We start from the raw sequence: 27551 nt of genomic DNA, 5'->3' as shown, positions 1-27551 counted from the left end.
CTATTTTGAAAAAAATACCATAAAATGAAAAACAAATTGGAAAGATCTTACCAAATATCTAAATTTTAGGCCCGGTATCCTCTCGCCTATGACATAATAGCGTGTTGCGGGCGCGTAAGGGTTGTGATCAAATAAATTAGGATTATTAATATTCTGCTTTGTGGGTATCGCACACGCTTCGCTTGATGCGTTATGGCAGCTCCCCTGTCAACAACGCAGTTTCTCCAAAACGCTCCATATTTACACTACCGAAGCAGGGAACTCAACAGGTTTCTCCGAATCACACCATCATCTGCCGAAACTTAACAATTCCAACCCAGGGAACTCGAATCAACACGCCTCGGTGAGATTCTTCCGCAGCCGATGACTTCATTGTTGGTCGGAAAGCACTTCCGAATGAAAAATTCTTCTGCCACTATTGCTTCACTATTTCTTCATCTAAAACGCCAAGATTTATTCCGGGAACATAGATACACAATTCTCTGACTAGCCCATCAACTGAATCACGAAAAAATGACCCGAGAAAATAAAAAATCGTACATAAAATTTGTATTTGCAGCACACATTTCAACAATTCTTCAGCCGAATTCACAGTAGGATGGATCAACGTTGTATGGAAAAATTAAAATTTAAGCGCATCAGCCCGGAACATTCTTTTAAATCTTTATTTGCGTCTAAAATTACTACGCAAAATTTTGACGCGGCTGGAGGCGAGCTCTGTAATGGGGTTGATATTTGAATGTGATATAGCATTGGCAATTCAAATTATTACATTACAAATTCTACATGAATTTTGCAACCAATGATAATAAAATATAGCATAAAATGTGCAGATAAAACTTTGTCAAAGTGTTCTGTGGAAAAAGTTTAATCCTGGCTAATAATTGTCATCTTGGTATGAATCAGCCTCCAGTGAAGGTGGTCAAGCAGTCAACTGAAAGGACTGATACTTTCAGCTCTGCCCATACGTTGAATATAACGTCGGAATAAGTGCCCCAATTCGATGATGACCTTGATAAAATTCTTGATTTTTTAAATAAAGTATTCTCATGATTCAGAAATTCGTAGGTGGTACAGTCCCAGATCGCTGTTATGAGCATTTCCCTCTTCTCGTCCATTACCAAAGCACAGAGATTTGGGGCTGATCACTGACTCTAAGGCAAGATTGATTGCGTCGACGGAAAGATCATGAGTACATATTTGACGAGAAAGGCACTATCACCACTAGGTGGATAAATCTGGGGTTTTTTTTTAGAATACACTCTCTTAACGATTATATCCATTTTCGAATCAGAGTCGCGAATTGTTCGATGTGCAACCTCAAATTTTGATATTGAATTTGTTTAGACAAATAAAACATACCATGAACTTGAACTACATGCAACAAACGAATCATTTTAAAGCTCTGTAATATTTTAAATATCGACTCGATGTGAAAACATCGATTCAATGCATTCGATTAAATCGGTGAATCGATTCTGCCAATCCGATTCGAATCGATTCACAAAAATCGATGTCTCAACCAGATTTGCTCAATGCTAACCCAAATTACTGTGTAAAATTGTAACCTTGTCGCCAGTGGTGTCACCGTGGTTACTCCAAGTTAATCACTGAATCCCGAGGTAAAAAAAAATCTTCCATGCATGTAAGAAACATATAAGAAAGAAGCTATCTGACTAAGATTAGGAATTGTACTGGATATAAGAAAATCGCCAAGGTAACTTTTCCTATATCTTTACACTCTTCATGTTCATGCATAAAAAAGGCGGCAAGAGAGGGGTTTTTCGTATTTTCATTAAAATGATTCCTTGATTTTCTTCGAAAATCTTTAAGTGATTCCTTCGAAAATTCTTTTAGAGAACCAGAAAATTATTGAAGGATTTATTTAAAAAACTATGCATGAATAAGTATCTTCAGAAATACAACCAAAAATACCTCAAGGTTCTTCTTAAGAAAATTCTCCTTTGATTCTTTCAAAAATCTTCCCAGGATTTTTAAAGAAATTCTGCCAGAAATGCCATCGGAGATTTCTCTGAGAAATTCTTCAGGATTTCTGCCATTGATTCCTTTAGAAAACTTTTGGTTTCCTTTTAAATTTTCTCAAAAGTTTACTAGAGGTTACCCCAGAAAATAATTTGACAACTTTTTTAAAGCCCCTGGATTGCTTCCGGTATTGCTCCATGGATTCCTTTAGAAAATCATCCAGAAATTTCATCGGAAAGTCCACTCACGGATATCTTTTGAAAGTTCTTTAGAACATCTTTTATTGATTTCTTCAGAATTTCCTTTACATTTTCCTAGATATTCCTTCAAAAATCTCTAATAAGATTAAGGTAGGTTTTTTATGGATTACTTCTGACACTCCACCTATAATTACTCTTCTTAAATCTTAAAGAGATTTGTTCATAAAAATCATTGGGAATTTCTCAAGGGATTCCTTCAAAATTTTAAACAGGGATTTCTATTAAAAATACTTAAATTTATCGGAAACATTATCCGGCATTTCCACTAAAGATTACTTTGAAAAAAAATTACATGTTTTATTTAAAGAAATTTATTAGAAAACATTACATACTAGCTGTCCCGGCAAACTTTGTCTTGCCGTCTTGTGGTGGTTTGACAACTGTTGAGCTCAAAATAGCACCGCACTCTAGATTGATTTTATTTCAGTCGTGTTAATTTCCTTCCCAGCCAAGTTCCCAGCTCATGGAAAATCAGTTCTTTATCAATTTTGTTACTTTTCTAGTTGATTTTCGTAACTTTTTGTACATATAAACACAGCCACCATGAATACGAACCGAATTGTTCAAGAATCTTGTTGATTGGTTCATCCGTTCTTGAGTTTTGTTGCCTCAAAGGAACTTCAAACTCATTTTTATATTTATAGATAACCTCTACGGAAATTTCTTTGAAAACAGTTCTAGGGTTTTTTTTCTAAGGATTTTTGAAGATGCTTATCTATACGATCCTCCAGGTATTTCTACAGGTTTTTTTTTCAGAAATTCGTCCACAGATTTCTCTAGGAATACTTTCAGATAATTTAACAAATGGTTTTCTCCAAGAATTCCCCAATAAATCCCTAACATTTTTTTTATAGGAATTCCACCAAGGATTTCCTGAGAAATTTCTCCAGGAAGTCCTGAAGAAATTCATTCTGAGATTTTTTCGAGACTTTCTTCGGATATTTCTCCAGATATTAATTTATGAGAGACTACTGGAACAACTTTGCAAGTAATTCCCAGGAAAAATGCTTGAGAATTTTCTGTAAGGGTTCTTGAAAAAATCCGTAATGGAATTGCTGAAGGAGTATTCAAAAAATGTTTTTTCACAAATCGTATACAAAAGTACTGGTGGAACTAATGACGAAGTCCCTCAATAAATGTCTGGAGGATTTACTGAAGGAATTCTTAGACGACTCCTGGAGATACATCTGGAGAAAAATCTCAGAGAAAAATTTCTAAAAGAAAATCCTAAAGCAGTTTCTGAAAGAATATCTGAATCTTTGTGAGAAAAATCTACTGGATATCGGAAAAAAAATAACTTTTGGATGAACTCCTGGAGAAACCACCGGAAAAATTGCTAGAAGAATTTCTTGAAAATTTGAAAAAATGCATGCAGTAATGCAAGCATAAACTTATGCGGCAATCATTAAAAAAGACTTGTCTTTATGTAGAATCCCTAAACCCAAGCATTGATTCATCTAAAGCTAGACGCCAGAAATAGCCGATGTGTCAGGTTTTGGAAATCCTGAAGAAGTAGCTGGAGGAATTCGCGAATGAATCCGGTACAATTTCAAAGGAACTCTTTGGAGAAATTAAAAAAAAATCCTTAGGGGGCATCCATGAAGTACGTCACGCTCAGAGGGGAGAGGGGGGGCTCCGGAAAGTGTAACAAGCAATGCATTAGGTATACAAAAACCCGTACAAAGGGGGGAGGAGCGGTTGAAAATTCTCAAACTTTGCGTGACGTACTAAATGGATGCCCCCTTACTGAAGTTTCTTTCGCAAGAAAATCTTTGGAAGAAACTCTGAAGAGATCCTAGAAAAATCGGTGGAGAAATCGCTCGAGGCATTCCCGAGAGAATTTCTGAGATAGCCCGTTGAGAAAATATAGGGAGAATCTCTGCAGATTGTTTTAATCCTCTCAAAATGTGCTTGGAAAAAAACCCTGGAGGCATCTCTAGAGGCATTCCTGAATAAATCCATAGAAAACTTACCGAAGTATTTGCTGGAGAAAAACCAAACTATGGAAACATTTTTGGAGTATTTCCTGGCCAGGCTTCGGAATTCAACCATGTATAATTAAATGGAAGAATTCCAAGACTGATGAAATCCCTATAGAAAATTCTTGAAGGAATCCCAAAAAAAAAACCTGGAGGAATCCCAGCAAAACTTCTTGATGATGAAAGGATGTCTGGAATTTCTAATGGATCCCCTATAGAATTCCGGAAGAAATCAGCAAATTCTAAGGGAATCCCATGAAGATTTCTTTCAAGGAATACCAAGAAGAACTCAGGCAGGAATCCTTGGAAGTATTCCAAAAATAATCCCTAGAGAAGTTCCTGAAGGAATGCTTTGGGACGTTTTTGAAATAAACCTAGAAAGAACTCCTGAAGAAATCTCTGGAGGAGTTTTTGACGAAATCCCTGAAGGAATTCCAGAAGAAATCCCTGGATTTTTGGATTAACCCTAATCCAAGGTGCCAGGCGACCCGTCATGAGAAATTAATGGTTAATTAATCACTGGTTTAAGGCTGTAAGGACTATGGATCCAGGACATGGTCAATATCAGTATCATTTATCGACATTTTCGTTAAGGGGTACAATTTTGACTAAAAAGGAGCGTGTTAGAAGTGGAATCTATTAATCACAATCCTTCCTTGAGATTATGTTGGACATGACTACTGTAACAAAACCAAATACTTTATAGCTTTTAAATAGTGATAAAGATACGACATGCACTATACAAAGGACACACGATATATCACAATAGATCAAATATTGAACACAGTAATTTATGTCCCAAACATGTTATGAATTTTTACATGGATGCGCGATGAAAATTAGTCTCGGTGTATTTTATTAAGCTTTTCATGTATCATGAAACATCTTCAAAGACATCATTTCAATTCAATAATCCGTTTTCAAGTTACATTTTTGTTGAAGAAAAATCTTATATGCTGTTTCTGAAAGTTAGGGAGGAAAAATGGCCATATTTTGATCAAAAACCATATTACACACGACATATAGCGCATGATCAAAATTACACTAAATGTTGCGACAACGGAACAAGAGCGCTGGGAACACTGCCCTCGGAGCATAGCTCATCCCTCGCTTTCCAGCTGGGCTCATCGGTGACAGCTACATGCTGCCACACGATAGACGTCAAAAGCATTAACCGGATACCGATATTTTAGTTGTCATTCCATTTGTCATTGTATTCTTAAACTACCTTATACTGAGTGATTCTAATGTATACTTTTACTGCGTAAAGTTGTGTTTTAATTAAAGTAGTTTTGTTCGCTTACGAACGCGTTTTTATACGACTGATATGACCAATCGTATCACGGCCACCTCCCACTAGCGCGTCGTAACAGTGGCGACTCGGGTGCGCGAGTTTTTGTGTCGTTTTCGCGAGTTATTGTGAAAAATCCAAAATCGCGCCTCCCACGCGGAAAAAGCGCAAGCTCTCATCGTCTGCAGAGGACGATTCCGAGATGTCGAACGGAGATGCCCAGCAAGCAGCACCGTTTACCACGGATGCGCTCATCCTCCAGGTGCTACAGCAGCTTCAGCAGACGCAGCTTGTGAAGAACGAGCTCCTCCGTAACCAGCAGCAATCCCACGAGCAGCAGCGCGTGTTCATCCAGCAGCAGGAGAACACCCTCCGGAACATCCAAGTCCAGGTTCCGGCTAACCCAGAATCGATTCTGGACTCGTTGGCATCGAATGTAAAAGAGTTCCGGTACGATACCGAGAACAGCATCACCTTTTCGTCCTGGTTTTCCCGGTACGAGGAGTTGTTCGCCAACGATGCTGCGCGGCTTGACGACCAAGCTAAGGTTAGGTTGCTGATGCGAAAGCTCGGCATCGCAGAGCACGAGCGCTACTGCAGTTTCATCCTGCCGAAGACATCGAAGAACTTCACCTTCGCAGAAACTGTAGCCAAGTTGAAAGGACTTTTCGGAGCAACGGAATCGCTGATTAGCAAACGCTATCGCTGCCTCCAGACCGCGAAAAGTTCCACCGAAGATTTTGTGACGTACACCTGCCGAATCAACAAGACGTGCGTCGAATTCGAGCTGGGAAATCTCTCGGAGGAACAATTTAAAGTGTTGATCTTCGTCTGCGGTTTGACGTCGGAAGCGGATGCCGAAATACGGACGCGGTTGCTTGCGCGGATTGAGGAGAAGAACGACGTTACTCTCGAATAGTTGTCCTCCGAGTGTCAGCGCCTGCTGAACCTTCGGCACGATACCGCCATGATTGAAGCATCCAGCAACACAGTGAATGCCATCAAACAGCGATTCCGCAAGCAACCACGACCGTGGAAACAGCCGTTCAGTCCGTCGCCGCCGTCTTCGTCCGGCGAAAACAAGAAGAAAGTGCCACCTAGTCCCTGTTGGAAGTGCGGATCGATGCACTACGTGCGTGACTGTAGGTACAAAGACTACCAGTGCTCAATGTGTAAACAGCAGGGTATGAAAAACGGATCACGCCGAAAAACAAACGCTTTGTCCTAAGCGGTGCATGTTGGTAACATAGGCGCTCCGCAACAAACGCATGTCAGACGATGAGAGCAATAAAACAAACATCGCTTGCCGTGCGTGTGCTGATATTCCGGCTTTTCTGCTGAAATTTTCGACCCACATCATCGAATTCATAAGCAATTGGACGAATTATGACTCTTGCAAACCTCAGAGTCGAGTTTCAGTTGAAAAACAATGCGAAAATCACGATGTGAATAGAACGAGATAAATATTCCTACCGTTTTTGTTGTGAACAAACTCGGGAGAGATTTTGTCATTATCTGCTAACGAAAAAACAAAGCGTTGTTGCCGTGCCTTCTTTGTTGCCTATTTTTCGCTTGCGGTGGCATATTCTGCGTACACTGGTAAACAGTGTGGACACAAAGAAGGTTATTGTGATAGTGACAAAAAGACCCCTAAGAAGCGGGTGAAGAGACGATTGCGAAATGTCACAGTAGAGACAAAGACTGTTCAAGTGTCAGTGAATAATGTGCGAGGAAGAAGAAAATTCGTTTCGGTGTTTCTGAACGGTGTCGCGGTTCGACTACAGTTCGACTCGGCGTCGGACATCACCGTAGTGTCCAGCGAGACCTGGAAGCAGCTCGGACAGCCACCAACCAGACCTCCATCAGTGAATGCGAAGACTGCATCGGGCGATCCTCTGAACCTACTGTCGGAGTTCGATTGCTCGATCACCGTAAACGATGTAACGCAAGTGGCTTCCATCTACGTCGTTTCGCAGAATCTGCACATCTTGGGTCTGGATTTGGTGGAGAAGTTCAATCTGGATACCGTGCCGATGAACGTGTTCTGCCGCCAAGTGAACGATTCCTCTACTCCTATGGTCGAGCGGCTCAAGACCGCTTATCCGCAAGTGTTCAGTGCCAGTCTTGGTCGGTGTACCAAAACAACAGTGAAGTTAGTCCTCAAGCCAGACCAGCGACCAGTGTTTCGACCCAAGCGCCCCGTGGCATACGCCAAGTATCAAGCCGTCGATGAGGAACTGGACCGTCTCGAGCGCTTGAAGATCCTCACTCCCACCGACTACTCTGACTGGGCCGCACCCATCGTGGTCGTGCGGAAGGCAAGCGGAGCAATTAGGATTTGCGGCGATTACTCGACTGGTTTGAATGACGCCCTCCAGCCGCACCAATACCCGTTGCCGTTACCGAAGGACATTTTCGTCAAACTCGCCAACTGCAAAGTGTTCAGCATTATCGACATGTCGGAGTCGTACCTCCAGGTCCCTGTCGATGATTCAACGAGTACGCTCCTCACTATCAACACCCACCGGGGCCTGTATAAAGTAAACCGCCTGGCACCCGGAGTGAAAGCTGCACCGGGAGCTTTTCAGCAACTTGTAGACACCATGCTGGCGGGGCTTGAGCACACTTGCGGTTATATCGATGACGTAATCGTCGGAGGCAAAGATGAGGAGGAACATTGGCGGAACCTCAACGCGCTCTTCCAGCGCCTACAGGAGTTCGGGTTCAAGGTTCGCCTGGAGAAGTGTTCGTTTGGGCGTGAACAAATAGAGTACCTGGCACACATGCTCGACCAGCACGGAATTCGCCCCGATCCAGCGAAAGTAGAGGTGTAGCATACCATTAACATAAATGCCACAACATTGAGGACCGACTGTAGCAAACCAATCATACCCACACCGAAAATAACAAACAAGTGCAAAAGCGCACTGTTATGCAATATCAACACAACATATAGAAGTCATTAACCACGAGTGCATCGTTCTATCGACTCTCTCTCCACTTCTGCTTGTGAGGTACGAGGGCCGATAGCATGCGGCGTGGTAGGATCAAATTGCATGGCTAGCGCCTGGCTTAACGTAAAACGAACCATAAGCATTTTTGGTTATTTGTCACTCCAGTCGTCTCACCTATGTATTAAGCTATTTGCTATGTTAAACCTTGAAATGTATTGAACCTTGAAATGTATAAAAGGGGCAAGTGTATCTGATGAATAAAGAATTCTGATTCTTAGCTCGACCCAATTGGACGTCTCCAATCTGGCTATCGACTACTAAGTTTGAAGAATCCATAAGCGACCCTTCTGGTTATCACCAGCAAGGCTATCGTCTTGAAGTAAGTCCGCCGCGTTATTCCGCTTCGTGACATGGTCCGTTAAACCATGTAGTGAGTAGTGTTTATTAGTGACATATACCTATAATGCGTAAGGACAACGCAATATAGGAGATGGCGACCGTTAGGCAAAGTTCCTGAGTAAAACTACGTGAATAAGGAGTGAATAAGGACTGTATCGATAATCCTTAGTGAAAATGAATAAAGAAGAAAGTGAACAATTTTGGAGTGAAATAGACGCGCAAGCGCGCCAAGATTACGCGAAGTGTGTCGAAAGTGTAAAAAAACACAGATCAGGAAAGTGCACAAACGAATGCTGCCGGAACTAGCTGATGGAATACTGGGTAAAAACCTACCCAAAGTTGAGAATTTCATCAAGTGGAGAAGTTTTCTTCGGAGATGAAAAAAAGTATTAATAATGCAGTTTCTTACTGCTAATGATAAAAACAAAAGTAAACAATAATGATGTGACAGTGGAAAACAGAAGAGACAGTGAATCTATAATGGCAACCGGTGAACTAAAAGCCATTCTTACAAAGTTGGGTAGATACAACAACGAAAACATTAAAATAAAAGTGAATAAGGTGACTAAAGAACTCCTTAACATTTTGGAAGAAGAACAATATATTGAAGTGCTTGCGTGCGAAAAAGAAGAAGCCACTATAAAAAGCAAACAAAACACAAAATCATTTTCCTTACCACAAACAATAAATGCGCGACGACATGAATTATTGCAGTGGGCAACATTTTTCCTGCCAACAGTGACCGGAACTTTAATAGTGTTCACGCGGATGGGAGTTAAAACTCATCACGAAGCAGTACAAAGTGGAATTGGTGGACAAATAATCGGACTTATATATTGAGCAAGTGATTTAGAAGAAAAATGGGGAACGAGAACACTACCCCTAAACCGCCCAATGTGCATGAAGACGTTATTAAAATTATAAACGCAAACGTGCAACAAAGTGCACATTTGGAAAAAACCGCGAGTGCTACTTCAATGCTTGCCTATATCGGGCTAAGCATAGTAATAATTCTAGTGCTGTATGTAATTTATCGCGTCATCATCACCATGGAGCGTATGAAAACGCAAGAAGCGATCAATCGCTCGGTTTCACTCGCCTCCGTGACAGTAAACAAGTGAAACTCAAACTACAACATCAAGAAGAAACTGTGAAAACATTTATTTTTTCATGATGAAGAAGTTACTAGTGATTATAATAGTGCTTGTAACTCTGACTTGGTGGCTGTTCTTAATAATACAGGAGGAACTACATCAGCGGAAGGATGCAATGCAACGGGCGAAATTCATCGCTTATTAGACGATTATCAGTCACATCGTGCCTCACCAGATATTCAACTGCCGGACAAATCATCGGAGCAACTTACTAGGACCGAACAGTAAGCAATGAGTAAGTAACTCCTGGCAAGGAGAAAACCAGCAAATGTATAACCATTAATTATTTTTTGTGTATTATAAAAATATCAACATAAAATAGTGCTTTTGAATCAATGTATACCATACTTATACAAATTTATGAATCTATTTCCAAAGAATATAGTAACTTATATAAAAATAAAACAAGGCCAAGGTCCCTTGAAAATATTGATGAAAAAACAAAATATTTAACAGATTTGTTCAACAAATATAAATTATTTTTAAATAAACTTCAACCCACATTCAAGTCAGAGCAATGGAACTCTGAGTGTGAAAAATATGAAATAATAAAGCAGAAATATACTGCAGCAATTAAAATATTAGAAGAATCAGTAGTCCTACAAAGAAAGAAACCCTCTTTCAAAACATTAAGTAAAACAATAATACTTTGTAGACGATTATCTAGAAACAACTCTAAAATTAAATTTAAAACTATTGTAAAACTTATAATTATTTGTGGAAGATTAGCAAAAATGCCAAAAGTAGACATTAAACTGGGGACATCCCTCGTCCACGTCTATGACGGGACTCCAGAAAATCTCAATGCGTTTCTCGACGCTGTTGCATTATTTTCAGATACAGTTGACGAAGAATACGCAACTGCAACACAAGATCAGAAAACAGCAGCCAAAGAAACTCTGTTTAAATTTGTAAAAACAAGATTAACGGGTGTAGCACGACAGTCTATAATAGGAACTCAAAACCTAGCAGACACGTTAGATAAAATCAAAATCCAATGCTCTCCAAAATTTAACTCTGATAATGTTAAAGCAAAGCTATCATCTTTGAAACAAAAAGGCTCAATAGAAGAGTTCTGTGAACAAGTCGAGAAATTAACTCAGCGACTAGCAATAACTTACATAGATGAAAATATTCCCGCAGACAAAGCAAACCAAATGGCAACCAAAACTGGAGTAGAATCTTTGATCAACGGAACTGATCATCATGATTCGAAAATAATTTTGAAAGCAGGTACCTTTTCAAAAATAAATGATGCTATTCAACAGCTTCAAGAAAACTATTCTTCAAAATCAACAAACGCCATGCAAGCACAAATCTACATGGCGAACAGAAGCCAAACTCACCGAGGTCGTGGCCGAGGTGGAAGATTCAACAACTTTAGAGGTAACTCAATACCAAACAGAGCACCAGGAAGGTGGCAAAATTTCAATTATGGTCATTCTAATTTTCAAAGTGACCAAAACCGTTACAACAGGCAAAGAGTTCAGTGGAATCCAAGAGGACAGTGGAACAATAGAGGTCAAGGGAACCACAGAGGACGACCTTCGATCTATCTTATGCAACCCAATCCACAAATGATGAACACATTGGTTCAGCAACAACATCCACCACAACTGTTACAACAACATTCTCAGCAACCAATTTTACCAAATCAAAATTTCCCAAACAACCAAACACCGATGACAAATCAAAATTTTTTAGGCACACAGTTTGGACGGTAGGCACAATAAATGCAGCCGTCTCTAACTACGTAAATTTATCTTTAGATTTATCAGACACTAGATGTACTTTTATAGTAGATACCGGTGCTGATATATCTGTTATAAAAGCCAATAAGGTGAAACGTACTCAAATATATTTTCCAGACGAGAAATGTTTAATTTCAGGAATCGGACACGATGGAATTTCCTCTTTAGGAAGCGCTTTTACAAAAATTATGGTGGAAGGTGAATACATAGAACAGAAGTTCCATATAGTAGAAAGTGATTTTCCTATTCCGACTGATGGAATAATCGGAAGAGACTTTTTAACAAAATACCATTGCAAAATAGATTATGAACCATGGTTGTTAACATTTACAGTAAACCAGCAACAAATTTCAATCCCAATTGAAGATAATTTCCAGAAAATGTTATTTCTGCCCTCTCGACATGAAGTAACCCGATATGTACCAGGATTAAATTTGAAGGAAGATATGGTTGTATGTTCACAAGAAATTCAACCAGGAATTTTCTGTGGAAGTACAATAGTATCGAAACAAGAACCAATTTTTAAACTTATAAACACTACTGATGAATCAGTGTACATAACATATGCAAATTTCAGGCCAAAAATGGAACCATTGAAAAATTTTCACATCTGTAATCCCAGAAAATTTAAGAAACGCACATCAGAGCGGGTATCCAACATTTTGAAAGAAACTAATATGCAATCAATACCAATCCATGCTAGAGAAGAAGTAGAAAAATTAATAACTGATTATGAGGATATTTTTTGCCTCCCAGAGGAAAGTTTGACAATGAATAATTTTTATACGCAGAACATCGAGTTAAGCGACAATTTTCCCGTGTATATCCCAAATTACAAAACAATTTACACACAAGGAGAAGAAATTGAAAGACAAGTGCAAAAGATGTTAAAAGATGACATTATTGAGCATTCAGTTTCTTCTTATAACTCACCAATTCTGTTAGTCCCAAAGAAATCGGAAAATAATGATAAAAAATGGCGTTCAGTAGTAGATTTTCGCCAATTAAACAAGAGAATATTACCGGATAAATTTCCTTTACCGAGGATTGACAGTATATTAGATCAACTCGGTAGAGCCAAATATTTTAGTACATTGGATTTGATGTCAGGTTTCCATCAAATCCCCTTAGATGAAAATTCAAAAAAATTTACAGCCTTTTCGACGAATTCGGGTCATTACCAATTTAAACGATTACCATTCGGATTGAACATTAGTCCGAATAGTTTTCAGAGAATGATGACCATCGCTATGGCCGGATTAACGCCGGAACGTGCATTTATTTACATAGATGACATTATTGTTATAGGATGTTCTATGAAACATCATTTACAGAATTTAAAAACAGTATTCGATCGTTTGAAAGAATATAATTTGAAATTGAATATATCAAAGTGTAAATTTTTCAGAACAGAGGTCACTTATCTAGGTCACAAAATCACAGATAAGGGAATATTACCTGATGAATCAAAATATGAGACAATCAAGAATTATCCCATTCCAAAAAATGCTGACGAAGTGCGTAGATTCGTTGCTTTTTGCAACTACTATCGCAAATTCATAGAAAATTTTGCTCAAATTGCGTATCCATTGAATCAACTTCTAAAGAAGAACGTTGAATTTATTTGGACTCAAGAGTGCCTAAACGCATTCAACACTCTGAGAAATTGCCTAATATCTCCCAAAATACTACAATATCCTGATTTTACTAAACAATTTATATTAACGACGGACGCTTCTAACATTGGATGCGGAGCAGTTCTGTCACAGATTACAGAAGCAGGAGATCGACCAGTTACTTTTGCTAGTAAAACATTTACGCCAGCTGAAAAGAACAAACCAACTATACTAAAAGAATTGACAGCCATACATTGGGCGATTAATTACTTTAAAGCTTACTTATATGGCAAGAAATTCACTATAAGAACCGACCATAGACCACTTGTTTACCTTTTTGGGATGAAAAACCCCACATCAAAGTTAACTAGAATTCGAATCGACTTAGAAGAGTTTGATTTCGACGTTGTATATATAGCAGGTAAAGAAAACGTGGCAGCTGACGCTTTATCACGTATAGCTATCACATCAGATGAGTTAAAAGCAGTAGATATATTAATAGTAAATACTAGGTCTATGACAAGAAAATTAGATGGCATATCTAATAAACATAAAATAAATGATGATAAAAACACAGAGACTGATCACCTCTCGTGCTATGAAACCGAAAGATACTATGAAACAAGAAAATTAATGAGACTGTCGACAGCAGTACAAAATACTAAAATGAGATTCATGATTTTAAAGCAAGACAACAAAACACTTCATGCACAAGTGCATGAAGATGTTCGAAATGGAAGTCACGCATTAGTGCATGCTCTTCTAGAAATTGAAAAAATTACCAAAGGATTCAAAACAAAGAAAATTGCTATGTCTGCAGACGATAACATTTTAGCAATGATACCAATAAACTTATTTAAACAAATAGCAAATGATACTTTAAAAAATCTACAAATAATAATTTATAAAGAACCAATCTTTATAACAAATACAAATGATATCAATACTATATTAAGTAATCACCATAACACTCCTATTGGAGGTCATGTAGGTCAACATCGTTTGTACCTCAGACTTCGAGAAAAATATAGATGGCACGATATGAAAAATTCTATTGCTCAATTCGTCCAGGCCTGCGAATTGTGCAAAAGAAATAAAATTATCAAGCATACTAAACAACCAATGATGATAACAACAACACCATCAAAAGCATTCGAAGTAATTTCAATTGACACAGTAGGTCCATTACCGAAAACAGTCAATAACAATCGTTATTGTATTACTATTCAATGCGATCTAACAAAATTTATAAAAATTATCCCAATTCAAAATAAAGAAGCAAATACAATAGCCAGAGGATTAGTCGAAGACTTTATATTGTCTTATGGACACTTTACGGAAATGCGATCTGACCAAGGTACTGAGTATAATAACGAAGTACTGAAGCAGATTAGCAAAATCCTTCGAATAAAACAGACATTTTCAACCCCATATCACCCTCAATCAATTGGTTCATTAGAAAGAAATCACAGGTGATTAAACGAATACCTACGATCATTCACTAATGAACACCAATCAGATTTGGACAACTGGATAAAATTCTATGAGTTCTCGTACAACACAACCCCGCATACAGAACATGGCTACACCCCATTCGAACTTGTTTACGGCAGAAAAGCAAATCTCCCACAAGATATTTTTCAAAACACGAATGAACCAATATATAACTTTGATTTATACAAAAACGAATTAACATATAAATTACGAAAAGCTCAACAAACAACAAAAGAAAGATTAATCATACAAAAACAACATAGAAAAGAACAATTTGACAACAACATTAACCCACTATCAATATCTATCAAGGACATTGTATTCTTAAAAAACGAAAATAGAAGAAAGTTTGATTCACATTATATAGGACCATACCAAGTTATGTCAATCTCAGAACCAAATTGCGAAATTAAGCATCTAAATACTGGAAAATCTATAACAATTCATAAAAACAGACTTATAAAGCAATAGATTAAGTAGTGTTCCACCGAGCCTAACTTGCTAAAAAAATAAGAAAGCAAAAAAATAAGTGAAAAAAGCAAGTAGGTTAGTTCCTTAGTCAAGTACTAAGAAACGTGAAATTCGGTTAGATTAATCTAGAATTAAAATAACAACAAAAAAAATGTAAACATACAAAAATAATAAAAAAAAAAAAAAAACAACAAAAATTTGTAAGAGTCAACTGGAGAGACTTAAATTTCAGAATAATTCCATTTCATTACATTATTCTCCCTAAGGGGGATGGTGTAGCATACCATTAACATAAATGCCACAACATTGAGGACCGACTGTAGCAAACCAATCATACCCACACCGAAAATAACAAACAAGTGCAAAAGCGCACTGTTATGCAATATCAACACAACATATAGAAGTCATTAACCACGAGTGCATCGTTCTATCGACTCTCTCTCCACTTCTGCTTGTGAGGTACGAGGGCCGATAGCATGCGGCGTGGTAGGATCAAATTGCATGGCTAGCGCCTGGCTTAACGTAAAACGAACCATAAGCATTTTTGGTTATTTGTCACTCCAGTCGTCTCACCTATGTATTAAGCTATTTGCTATGTTAAACCTTGAAATGTATTGAACCTTGAAATGTATAAAAGGGGCAAGTGTATCTGATGAATAAAGAATTCTGATTCTTAGCTCGACCCAATTGGACGTCTCCAATCTGGCTATCGACTACTAAGTTTGAAGAATCCATAAGCGACCCTTCTGGTTATCACCAGCAAGGCTATCGTCTTGAAGTAAGTCCGCCGCGTTATTCCGCTTCGTGACATGGTCCGTTAAACCATGTAGTGAGTAGTGTTTATTAGTGACATATACCTATAATGCGTAAGGACAACGCAATATAGGAGAGAGGCCATCAAGCAGATGCCGGCGCCCAAAGACGTGTCGGAAGTTCGGTCGTTTCTCGGAGCCGTAATTTTTTACGGGAAATTCGTACCGCAAATGCGTGCCCTGCGTAGCCCGCTGGATGATCTACTGAAAACCGGAGCAAAATTCGACTGGACGCCACAGTGTCAGCGAGCTTTCGACGAGTTCAAAACCATCCTTTCCTCGGACCTACTTTTGACCCACTACAACCCCGATCTGGACATAATCGTGTCAGCCGATGCATCATCAGTCGGCCTGGGAGCGACCATCAGCCACCGCTTCCCGGATGGGTCAATAAAAGTCGTCCTACCCGCCTCAAGAGCCTTGGCACCCGCCGAGCGCAACTACAGCCAAACGGATAGGGAAGGATTAGCCATCATCTACGCGGTAACCAAATTCCACCGCATGATTTTCGGCCGTAAGTTTCTGCTCCAAACCGACCACCAGCCACTACTGCGCATCTTCGGTAGCAAAAAGGGCATCCCAGTGTACACCGCGAACCGGCTGCAACGCTGGGCCCTAACGCTATTGTCCTATGATTTCACCATGAAGTACGTGGCCACCGAGAAGTTTGGCGACGCCGATATCCTTTCTCGCCTTATCAACCGCCATGCGAAACCCGACGAAGACTTCGTAATCGCATCCGTCACATTGGAGAGTGATATGAGGTCAGTAGTATTTGATACTTTTAACGTGTTTCCTTTGAGTTTTAACACAGTACAACAAAGCACCAAACTGGATCCGGTGCTCAAGAAGGTCTACCGGTACATCCACGATGGCTGGCCAAAATCCTTGGCTAGTAACGCAGACCGAGAAATTCTTCGCTTCCACAATTGCCGTGAATCCCTGTCTACGGTGCAAGGCTGCATCCTTTTCGGCGAAAGGCTTGTATTCCAGCCCCTCTGCGCAAGCGGTGCCTGGAAGTGCTTCACCGGGGCCACCCCGAAATTCAGCGAATGAAGGCACTTTCGCGCAGCTACGTCTATTGGCCGTCGCTCGACAGTGAAGTCGCCGATTACGTCAAGGCATGCTCCCCATGCGCCCCAACAGCGAAGTCACCCGCAGCAGCCCCACCTGTGCCGTGGCCCAAGCCCGTCCGTCCCTGGCAACGAGTGCATATAGACTACGCCGGCCCCGTCGACGGTGACTACTTCCTGCTCGCCGTGGATTCCCATTCGAAATGGCCGGAGATCATCCGGACACGTCGTATCACGGCGTCTGCAACGATCAGCATCCTCCAAAGCATTTTCGCACGCCTGGGGATGCCGGAAACGCTCGTGTCAGACAATGGCACCCAGTTCACGAGTTCGGAGTTCGCCACGTTCTGCTTAACAAACGGAATCGACCATGTAACCACTGCACCGTTCCACCCGCAATCTAACGGGCAGGCCGAACGGTTCGTTGATACCTTCAAGCGGGCGATAAAGAAACTCGAAGAAGGAAGAGGTTCAACCGATGAAGCTATGCAAACGTTCTTGTTGGCCTACCGAAGTACACCGAACCGATCAGCACCCGATGGTCTATCGCCGTCGGAAATCATGTTCGGACGTCGTATCCGTACATGCCTCGAACTGCTACGTCCGCCAGCCGAACGTCCTCCACCGGTACCACCACCGGTCGACCCGAAGAAGCCCAGCATGAGGTCGTTCAACGTCAATGACCTCGTCTATGTCAAGATCTACGCCAAAAACGCCTGGAGCTGGATTCCCGGCAAGATTGTCGAGCAAGTAGGACAAGTCATGTTCAACGTACTGACCGAGAAACGTCGCTTGGTTCGATCCCATCTGAACCAACTAAGGAGTCGAGTATCATCTGGTTTCGATCAAGATCCTGGCATCAACAAACCGTCAGGACAGAAACAACTTCCGCTGAACGTCCTTCTTGATGCGTGGAACGCGTCACCCCGTTCAAGCAGCGAAGCGACCGCCTCGACTTCGCATTCAAGTGACACCATTCGGATTCCGTCGTTATCACCACCTTGTCCGGCCGTGGAATCGGACATGTCGTCGTCGTCCTCAAGCACTACATCTTCCAGCTTCGAGTCGGCTGCCGCTAGCACTCCGACCGTACAGGCCAGAATACTTCGTCGATCTTCCAGACCGAGAAGACCGCCAGCGAGGTTCAACCAGTACCAACGGTTCTGAAAAGGGGAGATGTTGCGGCAACGGAACAAGAGCGCTGGGAACACTGCCCTCGGAGCATAGCTCATCCCTCGCTTTCCAGCTGGGCTCATCGGTGACAGCTACATGCTGCCACACGATAGACGTCAAAAGCATAAACCGGATACCGATATTTTAGTTGTCATTCCATTTGTCATTGTATTCTTTAATTACCTTATACTGAGTGATTCTAATGTATACTTTTACTGCGTAAAGTTGTGTTTTAATTAAAGTAATTTTGTTCGCTTACGAACGCGTTTTTATACGACTGATATGACCAATCGTATCACGGCCACCTCCCACTAGCGCGTCGTAACACTAAAATTGAAAGCTGTGGAGTCTAAAATGGCGTAGTTTTCGCGGTTTCGGCTAGAAATGCTCAACATTGTTTGGATTTTTATTACAACGATACAAGAGTGGAAATCTTCTCTATATGTGCATACATGTATATATATATTCATTAGTTATTACTGCTTCACTTGAGTTATTATTGCTTTACTTGAGAGATTTTTAGCCCTGTTTTTTCTGGTAATACGTTCTGTGAGGAAAAATATGCCTCGCACTCAATTATTTTATTACCTCACTAATAACAGCATTCCTGTAGGGCTCAGCCGTAGTTTTACCACGCGAACCAGCCCACTCAACGGATACCGTGAGAGGAAACAGCTTTACTGCTCGATGAATCGTATCAGAACGCTAATCATTTCGTAATTGAAGAAAATTGTCCGTCAATCGGCGCAGATCCCCCAAAAAAAAAGTTCGCTGCAACTTTACGCTACTTATCCAATTTCGAACTTATTACCACTCATCATCGCCATTGATAATTTAACAAGACCCCCGTTCGGAATCATGGTCCGGCACCGCGCACAGGGTGGAAGATCTTGATTGGGCGAATCTAACTCACTTCCGCAAACTGACTTTGAACTAGTAGGTACCTAGATCTTCTCATCGCAACGGCAATAAAGTAAAAAGGCGGACGCCTTTTTTCCACGAAGCTGGCCAGATCTTTGCGAATCCAGCTAGAGGAACTGCACCTCTCCCAGTAGGAGGAGAAGGGTGTTAATTATGATCGGCATATAATAAACGAATCAATAATCCAATTTTCTATCATTAGAAGCGGGTGATTATCGAATTATACGGATCGTATTGGCCTTCTCGCTGGATTCACAGCTCAGTATGGTTGGGTACGAAAAAAGAACCTATAGTAAAAAACCGGCAATTGCAACGATAAGCGATTGTCGATAACTGGAAGATAGAGACCGCTGAAGTATGTAGCGTTTGAAATATTTTTGATTATTATGCGACACCCTTTCACGTTATACACTACATAAAAGCGATTGTAACTTTTCACGTTCGAGAATTTGAATTTAGTATTATATTCTTTCGAAACGGCAGCTCTGACAGAGCTTTAGGATTCCGTCTCAAGGAATCAAATACTAATTTAATACAGTAGATAACTTGAATACCACTGGTTTAAACGCACAGCTGTGTGGCGCGAATGATTATCACTTCCACGAAAGTGCAGCTCGCTTGATTACAGCTATCAGTAATTAAACATTTAAGGTTGATATCTTCCTACCGTGTGGCTCGATATCGATAAGTGTGTGTGTACGCGGTTGTGGTGTCTCCAGGTCTTCGATATCTTCCTGTCGTATGATAAGATCTGTGCGGTGACTCTGGTGAATTGCGATATCAACTGAACACCCCGGTAGGAGGCAGAAATATTCCATTACGGTAAAACTAGATCCTCCCATTCCCAACTTCCACAAAGGCACAAAGTATTCCTCATTCGGAGCATTTCCCGTGCACAATAGTGGAGAAATTCATCCCAACGATGCTCAACGATGATGACGCCGCCCGCCGACCTGAACTGAACAAGGAATAATCCTCTAATTAATTACGCGAAGGAATTCAATAAAACTTACTCCTTCCCGGGCCGGGCGCCATCATCGGATGTAGTAGAGGTAATATTGGCACACAGGATGAAAGGGAATACCCCGACAAGCAAAGGGAAGTAGGTAACCCATTCCACACGGCATCTGTGACTGTCGGCACTACTGGTCGTATCTGCACTATCTTGAGACGATGACAACGACAACGACGACGGTTATGGACTGCGGACTGCAAACTCAGTTTGCTTATCGAACATCATCTCTTCGACGGGCTGGCCGACCGGCATTGCGGCTGGCGGCAACTTCATCCAGTGACAATCGATTTAATTAAATGTTTAATAAATTGATAATCCGTCTTCATTAGTTCTTCCTTCCGGGACGAAGCAACCTCTTTCTATGCATCGTCGATAACGAGACACATGTTGAATGTGATGATTCTGTGCGAATATTTATAAGAGTGAATCAATGCTGTTTGGGAAATTTTAATTTTTGATCGTAACAATCCGGAACAAAGCATTTTCGATGCATATTAGCGTCCAAAGCAGCTGTGTAAAACTTGGATGCGTTTGGTTGCGTCCCCGTATTCCGCATTACGATTGAAATTTGAATGGGATTTACTATAAAGGGATCCACGGAGACATGTAAGTCAATCTTGAGTGACCAATTCAAAAATATCTAAAACTTTGCACAAATTTTCAATTCTATCTAAATCGTCTATTTTCGATATCAAATCTTCATATTGAGTCACGACTAACTTTTCAAAAGGGTGTATGTGAAAATGGTTAGAACATATTCATAAAGCTTAACAGCAAAAACGGATCGCTCAATTGTTATGATTTTTAAGCACAGTTAAATAACAAGTTTAGATAATAAGTTAGTTTGTACATAAATAGCCTTCCGTTAGGGCTAAAGTACAGCTCTATGCCGACGACTTGCAGATCTACCTATCAGGACCTGTGGAAGAAATCAATGGACTGGTAACGAGCGTGAATGAAGACTTGCAGCGTATAGAGCGATGGGCGAAATCAAACTACCTAGGGTATTGGTTCCCTTATTAAGCATGTGGCTCCCATTTTCATCCTACGAAAAACAAGGGATTGGAGCGCTATTTATTGTTTCTTATTTTTGTATTTCTTGTTAGAAGTGAGCACCCATGTAAACACAAAGAACGGAATCAATCGGTGCCGTAATCGCTTGTTTTCGAATAGGATGAAAATGGGAGCGTGAGATTACTGATGGCACACATACCCTACATCCGAATCCAAATAAAACCCAAGCGATCATTTTTGTAAGAGTAACCCTACGTTACTTTCCCTGGATATCATGTTCTGCGGAGATAAAATTGAGCTGTCTGACTGCGTAGTAAACCTTGGACTGAAGACGGACAGAAATCTCAAATGGACCAACCAAGTAAACGATGTGACTTGCAGAGTGTTCAACACGCTGCGAACTTTCCGGAGATTTTCACCAGTGTTACCTGTAGCCACGAGAAAGAAACTGGTGCAATCAGTTATAGTACCTTTTTTTACATACGCTGACGTCGTATATCATGCGGGATTATCGGCAGCTCTAAAGGAACAATTACAGCGCTGCTTCAAAGCAGCAGTGCGATTCACATACAACATCAGGCGTAGGGAGTCGACGGGTGCCGTTATCAATACAATCCTTGGACACGATCTCGTAACCAACTATCACCATAGGACTTGCTGCTTCTTGCGACAAGGATTTGACCAAAAACTTCCGAGTTATCTACAGCAACATCTCCAGCGAGGCCAACAAGAAAGAGCTCGATCGTTTGTGGTTCCTCGACACTCCAACTCAATGAGGAAAAGCGTCCTCGTCGCTGGAGCCATAAAATGGAATCAACTTCCGTTGGCGACGAGTCAGTCGAACACAATAGCACAGTTCAAATTAGCACTAAGAGTTTCAAATTAGGCAGTAGTTTAATACCAGTAGTTTAATACCTGATTGGTTTTATTTGTTAACTATAAGTCAATCCAATACAATGTAATTTCCTCAGAAAGCTTCCTTGGCCTGACAAAAGTTTAATCCACCGGGTTTACGTGTAACTAATAAATGGGTCATTCCACGCCAAGTGACCGACCGCTTGCAATCGACCATCACGGATTTGAACCAAATTTGGCTGAAACATTTGTTTAGATGGAAAAAGAAAAAATCCAAATTTTGGTGCCGATCGGATCACCCCTCGGCCCGTGGCAGCATCCCTCGTTTTGGCCGATATGAAAATTATCCTCTCTTTCTTTTATTTTTATCATTGAAACGATTGCACCTACACATTTTCGACCTTCGGCTTTTTTAAAGGAAATCGTTCAGGGAATCCAGAAAAAATATTATTTTTTTGGTACAGTGTTGCCAGATATCATATTTTTCAATTATAAAACTAAAAATCGATTTTTCTCAAAATACGTATATTTTGATTTTAAAAATTTTGATTCCATCGTGTTTATCAGACGTTTTTCTATCGAAAAAGCTTAACTCCCCAAAGTAATTTGCGTCGTTCCTGAGATATAGCGTTTTCAAGAAAAAATATTCATTTTTTTCATATAAACTATCATATAAAATCAGATGCAGTTCAAGGTTGCAACCATTCATTTGCGAAAATTTACATTCATTTGTTATTATCTCAGTTCAGAAGCATGCTATCGAAAAACAATGTATGGATGAATTTAACCTTGTAGTTTTATCTGAAAGTTTGCCGAATAACATTGGGGTCGCAAACGTATACCAAAGTCGTGAGCGAGTTGTGAAGGTAACTTTCCACAGCGTGAATGAAATTTACATTCACCGCGTGGAGAGTTGCCTTCACAGCTCGCTCACGACTTTGGTATACGTTTGCGACCCCAATGTTATTCGGCAAACTTTCAGATAAAACTACAAGGTTAAATTCATCCATACATTGTTTTTCGATAGCATGCTTCTGAACTGAGATAATAACAAATGAATGTAAATTTTCGCAAATGAATGGTTGCAACCTTGATGCAGTTTATAAATTTCGTAAAAAAAAACATTGTTCGATGCCATATAATCACGTTTTGTGCTGATTTGAACAATATCGAGTATTAAACGGATTAAAAAAATTGTGACAGTGTTGCCAGTTTACCTTTTTTATTATACCATGAAACCTAACCTTCAAGTGTTTGACAATGTACAGGTTATTCTGAAAATGCGCACAATGTGTGTTGCAAGATGTGTGAACAGGATAAAAACAATACACATCTACTCTAACGACCCTGTTGTTGACCTTTTCTTCACAGACAAACAGACGTAACACCTAGAAAAATTTTCGCGAAAATCCATTGCCTAGTTCACACTAGGTGAAACGTCTAACGCTTAGAAAAATGATGTGCGCACCTCTGGTTGTGAAAGCTACAACTATAAAGGTTTAAAAAGATCGTTAAAGCCGGTGTCGTTGGATTTTTTTCCAATGTTACGTCTGTTTGTCTGTGTTTTCTTGTTTATGGTCCTATCTGACAAAATGACCCGATAATTGACAGTTATTGTTTGTTAGTTTGTTAGTTAGCAATACAAAAAATGGTTTATTGGAAAAGATGAGGATAAATTGTTTAAATATAAAATGTATCTATTGTGAAATTCATTTCAATTGTCACTTTATTCATTTCAACGATGTTGTAGATGGAAGTGTTGCCACACATGTCACTTTTATTGTAAACATCTAACACAAAAGCTTTCGTAAATAGATAACACCAAATAAAACAAATGATTTCTGTTTTTATGCATAACGAGCACATTTGGCAACACTGCATGAGTATGAGCATAGATGGCAACACAATTCATAATTGCTACTCCGTGGTTAATCGCAGCGAACGATTGTCGCTTTAGTTTGTGTGTTTGCCTATCAGCGACGACAGCAGCCACTTCGATCACTCAACAGCATTCTTCACCATTCGCCATTCATTCATTCGCTTGCGATCAAAACTGTGACGAACGGCAACGAATATCCATGTCAAGCAACTTGCGCATGGCTTTCCACTGGTGATGGGGTTACGTGCTTGATCACGACAATCCGTTTGCTGCATCTTTCTCGATTCCATTCAGCAAAAAGGAGTGAATATGAATGGAGTGAGGCGAATATACCGATCCTTAATATGATACTATACATTGTCGATCTGGGAGTCATCTATAATTGATCGAAAAATCGATTTAATTTATCGGAATTAACATTCGCGTACAACCGATCTCTTTTCCATGCAAAAAAAGCCTAAGAAAAGTAGGCTCTAGGGAGCAAACGCCACTAATCCATTTCACTCAGAAATTTTTGTTCATTCTTCGCCACGAAGAACAAACAAAAACTCATACCATATGCAATCACATCAATAGACAACACAATACCCAACACTGTTCTTCACTTCTCTGCCTGGAACACTAAAAGACATGATCTATTATTCGGCAATCCAGTAAGAGTAAACGCAATACCCGCACCTATTGTTTGCGTTTCCGCTAAATACTAGCATACTTGGCAACACTGCCGTAAAAATCAATCAAAAGATATTTTTACAGGGATTTTTATAAGGAGTTGGACCTTCGAATATAAAATAAAAATACTGAAGTCTGAGCTACCAGTTGCGCGACGATAGGTAGTATCTAATATTATCTAATTCCAAAGGATATCATACTTTATATTTTATCATGTTCCATATTTTCAGGTTCAGCTTCTGAAATTAGCTGTTGGTCATTTAATGTTGTTATATCGAAATTACATTTTCAGCACTGTTGCTTATAAATACACTCATCAAATGTTTTCCTGGATATATTTTACGTCGATGTTGCCAAATGTACTAAACCTAAATAAAAAAATACTTTTGGCTTGTTAATTAGATTTCATACTAATGTTCTAGTAAAATTAAGATTTCTACAAAAAATATTACATATTTGACGCACTTCTGTTCAGATAATGTTAAAATATATGAAATTTGTTTAGAATTGATGATCTCAATCTCAGATACATTTTTTTTAGTTCAACAGGTTATGCTAGTCCATTACGATAGACTCATAATTGATGAACTGGCAACACTGTAACATTTTTTTAATCCTTTTTATATTTGATATTTTTCAAATCAACACAAAACGTCTTTGTATGGCATCGAACAATGTTTTTTTTACGAAATATATAAACTGCACCTGATTTTATATGATACTTTTTATGAAAACAATGAATATTTTTTCTTAAAAACGCTATATCTCAGGAACGACGCAAATTACTTTGGGGAGTTAAGCTTTTTCGATAGAAAAACGTCTGATAAACACGATGGAATCAAAATTTTTAAAATCAAAATATACGTATTTTGAGAAAAATCGATTTTTAGTTTTATAATTGAAAAATATGATATCTGGCAACACTGTACCAAAAAAATAATATTTTTTCTGGATTCCCTGAACGATTTCCTTTAAAAAAGCCGAAGGTCGAAAATGTGTAGGTGCAATCGTTTCAATGATAAAAATAAAAGAAAGAGAGGATAATTTTCATATCGGCCAAAACGAGGGGTGCTGCAACGGGCCGAGGGGTGATCCGATCGGCACCAAAATTTGGATTTTTTCTTTTTCCATCTAAACAAATGTTTCAACCAAATTTGGTTCAAATCCGTGATGGTCGGTTGCAAGTTTTCACATTTTCTCGGTCACTTCATATGGAATGACCCAAATACAAATACAAATACAAAAAAATGCAAAATATATACACCATAAAAAATTTCATACTCTGCGAAAAAAAAAATCTGGTGCTCATAATAAATGTCAAATCTATGATTATTTTTCTGTAGTTTGTTAATTCACTTTTATTTACATATTTATTACATATTCATACGGCTCCACCCCATTACCCCGAACGCCACTACCCCGAAAGGGCCATTACCCCGAATCGTTCAGGAGATCACCAAAAAAGTGGTGGCCGATTAGAAGTTGATGCAGTTAGAAAAGCGTAATCAATAACTAGTGTAGGTATGAATACTCTTCTCCATCGTTAAATTTAAAAAAAAAAAAAAGACACGGACACGTTCAGTGCTTCCAGTGAGCTTTTCGCTCTTTGAAGGAAGCACGACACTAGACAACGGACTAGCATGCAACGCCCAGTGGCACAGCCGAAAACTTTTCCTGACAGCTTCGGCGGGAATCGAACCCGCGCTCCTAAGCACGATGCGACTAAGAGCTTCGCACAAATTTATTACATCGTTTGCCCCTATGTTAATTCAATTCTAAAACAGTCGATTTAGGAACCGTTTTTTTTGTTATCATACATGCTGACCAGTAAAAAAAAATATTAAAAGAAAACACAAAACAAATAGCGCTAATTTGCTTCGTTTTAGATAGCATGACAATGGGAGCACTTTGTTTATGATAGGTTCCATTCCCCTTAGGTTTCCCTATGTTGTGCGTCATGCAAAAATAAGGTTCGTGAATCTGTTAAGTCTCTGTTTTGTGAGATGTCAACTGTTTTAATAATTGAGCCATTGCTTATATTTGTATGTGTGCAAATAAACTTTAGTTTTCGTTGCATGTGAGATTTACCACAATAAGTTGACCTAGAAGTGTACAAAAAAAGTAAAACATTAAAAAATTTAATCTGTCGCATATTTTATATTTTCAATTTATCTAGATGGTCAAAAAAGAAATCATTAGTTGAAGAGTAGTTCTTTCAATTGTTGAACAAGAATTGTTGTTTTGTTGGGAAATTTTAAAGTTCTAGATAGCTAAAGTTGAGCCATTTTTATGGAAATTTCACTTTTTTGCGCTCCGTCCCGAATGGGATATAATACATATTCGTAATACCAATGAATACATAACTATGGAATTTCATAAAAAACAACTCGTTTTACTCACGCAAGGCACTAATCAATAAAATCAGCATCAAACTGCGATTCCCGAAATAATATACACGGAACAATTTTTTTCTTACAAAATATGTAAAAATTGTGATTTGTTTGAAATGTAATAATTTTTTTATTTATTAATTAACCATCACCAAATTTTTATGGTAGATAGCTAATAAAATGAACCGTTTTTCCATGTTTTTCCATGTTTTCGTGACAAAAATTATATTTTTCAACGCAAAAAAGAACAATTTTAACAGTATATATTTTCATAGGAATAACCATCTTGTCATCTAACTTTGCTAAAATAATCATAATAATCGAACGAACCGTTTTTGTTGCACAGCTTGTTTAATATTTTTGAACCATTTTCACATACACCCTTTTGAAAAGTT

The 27551-nt window shown here is 39.3% G+C and overlaps 2 protein-coding genes across 2 annotated transcripts; both read left to right on the top strand.

Moving 5' to 3' along the window:
* Nucleotides 1-5715: 5715 nt before the first annotated feature.
* Nucleotides 5716-6432, top strand: LOC134286053 (uncharacterized). The gene has a single exon (XM_062847617.1). The coding sequence runs from the start codon at nucleotides 5716-5718 to the stop codon at nucleotides 6430-6432; it is 717 nt and encodes a 238-aa protein (XP_062703601.1).
* A 10784-nt stretch (nucleotides 6433-17216) lies between these two features.
* On the top strand, nucleotides 17217-18404 carry LOC134286052 (uncharacterized protein K02A2.6-like). The gene has a single exon (XM_062847616.1). The coding sequence runs from the start codon at nucleotides 17217-17219 to the stop codon at nucleotides 18402-18404; it is 1188 nt and encodes a 395-aa protein (XP_062703600.1).
* The last annotated feature ends 9147 nt before the right edge of the window (nucleotides 18405-27551 follow it).

This window comes from Aedes albopictus, chromosome 2 (assembly GCF_035046485.1).
Source record: "Aedes albopictus strain Foshan chromosome 2, AalbF5, whole genome shotgun sequence".
Taxonomy (NCBI): domain Eukaryota; kingdom Metazoa; phylum Arthropoda; class Insecta; order Diptera; family Culicidae; genus Aedes; species Aedes albopictus.
The sequence above is the reverse complement of the archived record's forward strand: the minus strand, read 5'-3'. Positions and strand labels throughout refer to the sequence as shown.

Excerpts from the sequence above, each read along its gene's own strand:
- LOC134286053 (XM_062847617.1), top strand. The coding sequence starts at position 5,716 with ATGTCGAACGGAGATGCCCAGCAAGCAGCACCGTTTACCACGGATGCG.
- LOC134286052 (XM_062847616.1), top strand. The coding sequence starts at position 17,217 with ATGAAGGCACTTTCGCGCAGCTACGTCTATTGGCCGTCGCTCGACAGT.